The sequence below is a fragment of the Ambystoma mexicanum genome, chromosome 2q (assembly GCF_040938575.1).
Source record: "Ambystoma mexicanum isolate Mex_15411 chromosome 2q, UKY_AmexF1_1, whole genome shotgun sequence".
Classification (NCBI taxonomy): Eukaryota; Metazoa; Chordata; class Amphibia; order Caudata; family Ambystomatidae; genus Ambystoma; species Ambystoma mexicanum.
In genome coordinates, this window is record NC_090924.1 from 1,003,393,787 (window position 1) to 1,003,396,328 (window position 2,542).

The 2,542-nt window shown below is 49.5% G+C and overlaps 1 protein-coding gene across 1 annotated transcript; it reads right to left on the bottom strand.

Annotated features, from left to right (window-relative positions):
* Positions 1-465: 465 nt before the first annotated feature.
* Positions 466-930, bottom strand: LOC138568826 (uncharacterized). Its single transcript, XM_069646596.1, has one exon. The coding sequence runs from the start codon at positions 928-930 to the stop codon at positions 466-468; it is 465 nt and encodes a 154-aa protein (XP_069502697.1).
* Positions 931-2,542: the final 1,612 nt, after the last annotated feature.

Here is a 2,542-nt window from a genome sequence, read left to right on the forward strand (position 1 = left end):
ATCCTAGAAAAGAATGGTAGCAAGTGTTTTAAAATGTGCTGGGTTGTGTTGTTCTACAAGGGGAAAGCTTCTGGGTAGCTTAATCAATGATTACGAGAACACATTTATTGCACAGTTTAGAAGCTTCCAATGGTCCAATAATATCCATCCCGATTCTAGAGAAAGGAACTTCTATTATTGGTAGCAGGTTTAGAGGGGCAGGTAGGGGAATATGTGGGCTGTTCTTTCGGCATATCTCACATGTCTGAATGAAGTTCTTTATGTCAGAATGGATACCCAGCCAATAGAATTTCCCACTGATGTGAGCTTGGGTTTTAGATTGTACCAAGTGTCCCCCTGTCAAGTGAGAGTGTGCAATCTCTAGCACAATCCTACGATTGGTTTGGGGTATTAATAATTGAGTCTTACTTAGGCCTTCCCTGTTTCAGGAAGAAAAAAGGCACTTCCCTTTTCTTGTCCTTCTCCCTAAGGAATCACCTGCAAGAAAGCCTCTGCGACTATTGGATTATTTTGCTGTGCAAAGGCTAGGTCAGGAAGGATGGTAGGCTCATCTTCCCCTTTTGCTCTGGTTGTACGTGTCTCAACGGCCTCTCCAAAGTCTATGTTACCTCTCTCAGTTTCCTCAGGATCAGTGTCTTCCTCAAAATGGGGAAATTGAGCTTTCTCAAGAATTCCCTGTCCAATTTTGTCCCCAGGACGTTTTTCAAAAAGTATCTCACCATGATTCTGTAAAAGAACTTTTATGTCTCCCCGAAGGTCTGGATCTATAACGCCTGCTAGGACATCCAACCCAAATTTCCAGGCTAGGTCAGACGTTGGCCCAGTCTTATATAACAACCCGAAGGAGGTAGTGGGAATCATCCCTCTTTTCCTGGGAGGGATAGTGGCCCCTCTGCTGCTACATATATCAAAGACTGTGGATTCTTTCATGGCGGTACATGGGTCTGAGGCTCTGTGGCTACGTTTCTGGAGTTTTAGGGTCCCCCAATTTGTCTCAATTGAGTTGTATCCCATTACTGACACCATATATAAGGGATGCATGCTATCACAAGTATGACACTGATACAAGAGCGAAAAAGATAATCAGGATGAAAGATCCTATAAGCAATGAAGTGGTTCTGTGTATGTATGTTTATTTCACAATGACACAGAACATTTTTGGTGATTTGACAATTTACTTTACAGTACATTCGATAAGCACGAAAGTTTGAGAAAACAAACGGACACAAATGATTGTGAATGGTGGTAACACAGGTAAGTGTCGACCTCAGAGGTATTGAGGTCAAGACTCCACAACAAGGCACATTCCCAAGATAGATGAGGTAGGAAAGACCTACTGTGCAAGGAAAATGCGCCTGCGACTTAAAATGGTCCAAGGCATAGTTCACACAGGCGCATTTACCTGTGGAGAACATACAGAACAATTAGAGAAAAGTGGAACCAGACACACAATAAGAGTTTTAATAAGGAGATATATAAGGAAAAGAAAAAGCTAAGAGATGGTATTAAAAAATGTATAAAGGGGTGGGGCGTGGCTTGCGCGCACAGCAAATGGCCGCCTGAAGGGAGAGCTCCGGCTCGGCCAGAAAATCCTACGCTAAATATCCTTCCTGAACCGTTCTACATACTTTGGAGGAGTAGAATCCTGTGGCGGGGGGTCTCTTACACGCACCCTCCAAAAATCGGACAAAACCGCAGCTGGGCTGCCGAGAAATCCTTGTTGGAAGAAACACCGGAAGGGGAGAGACAGCGACGACGCCCGACGGCTCCGTGGCAGACTCACTAGAGGCCGCAGGAGGAGCAGGCCGCAGTGGGGGAGGGGCGTGGCGGCGAGCGGAGAGTCACGGAGCCTCCCGGAAACCAACGTCGACCCGGTCTCGCTGTGCCGGCGCTCGGGGAGAGCCCCGCTGCTGTACGTGGCACCGGACCCGGCCGCCCTCCTGTGGGACCGGACCTGACCCGAGCAGGGCGCCTTGGTAAGGCGCGGTAGAAATCACCGCCGGCCGGCGGCACAAGTGAGTGTGACTCCCTGCCCCCCCCATCCCATACAAGCATAACACGCGGCTCAACAAACACGACAGGACCCACGCTGCGTAGGCACAACGTGGAGGCCCAAGGGGACTATTCTGGGTTCCAATAACTCCCCGTGGGGTGTGCAACGTAAGCCCGAGTGCGCCGGTGAGGCAGCCGGCTGAGTACCCACGTGTATTGGACTCCCCAAGTGACGGGAAGAACAAGCGGAGGGGGACAGATATCCGAACCAAGAGCGGATACACGAGACATAGAACCCCCATACTGTCTGGGTCCTAGTCAACGACGCATTACGTGGGAGGATTCGACCCACTTCATCATCCTATATGGGCCGCACTGAAAAAAAGGGTGCAGGAGGCAAAAAGGTTGGCCCTATGGATTAATTTGCTAACTCCCAATCATGCGGTGTGCCTGGTGGATCTCAACAACCCCCGGACAGGCAGGAAGATGACCCCCTGGAACGCTTGGCGACGCTGGTCCAGAACGGGTTCATGGGTGTAAACGTCAAGCT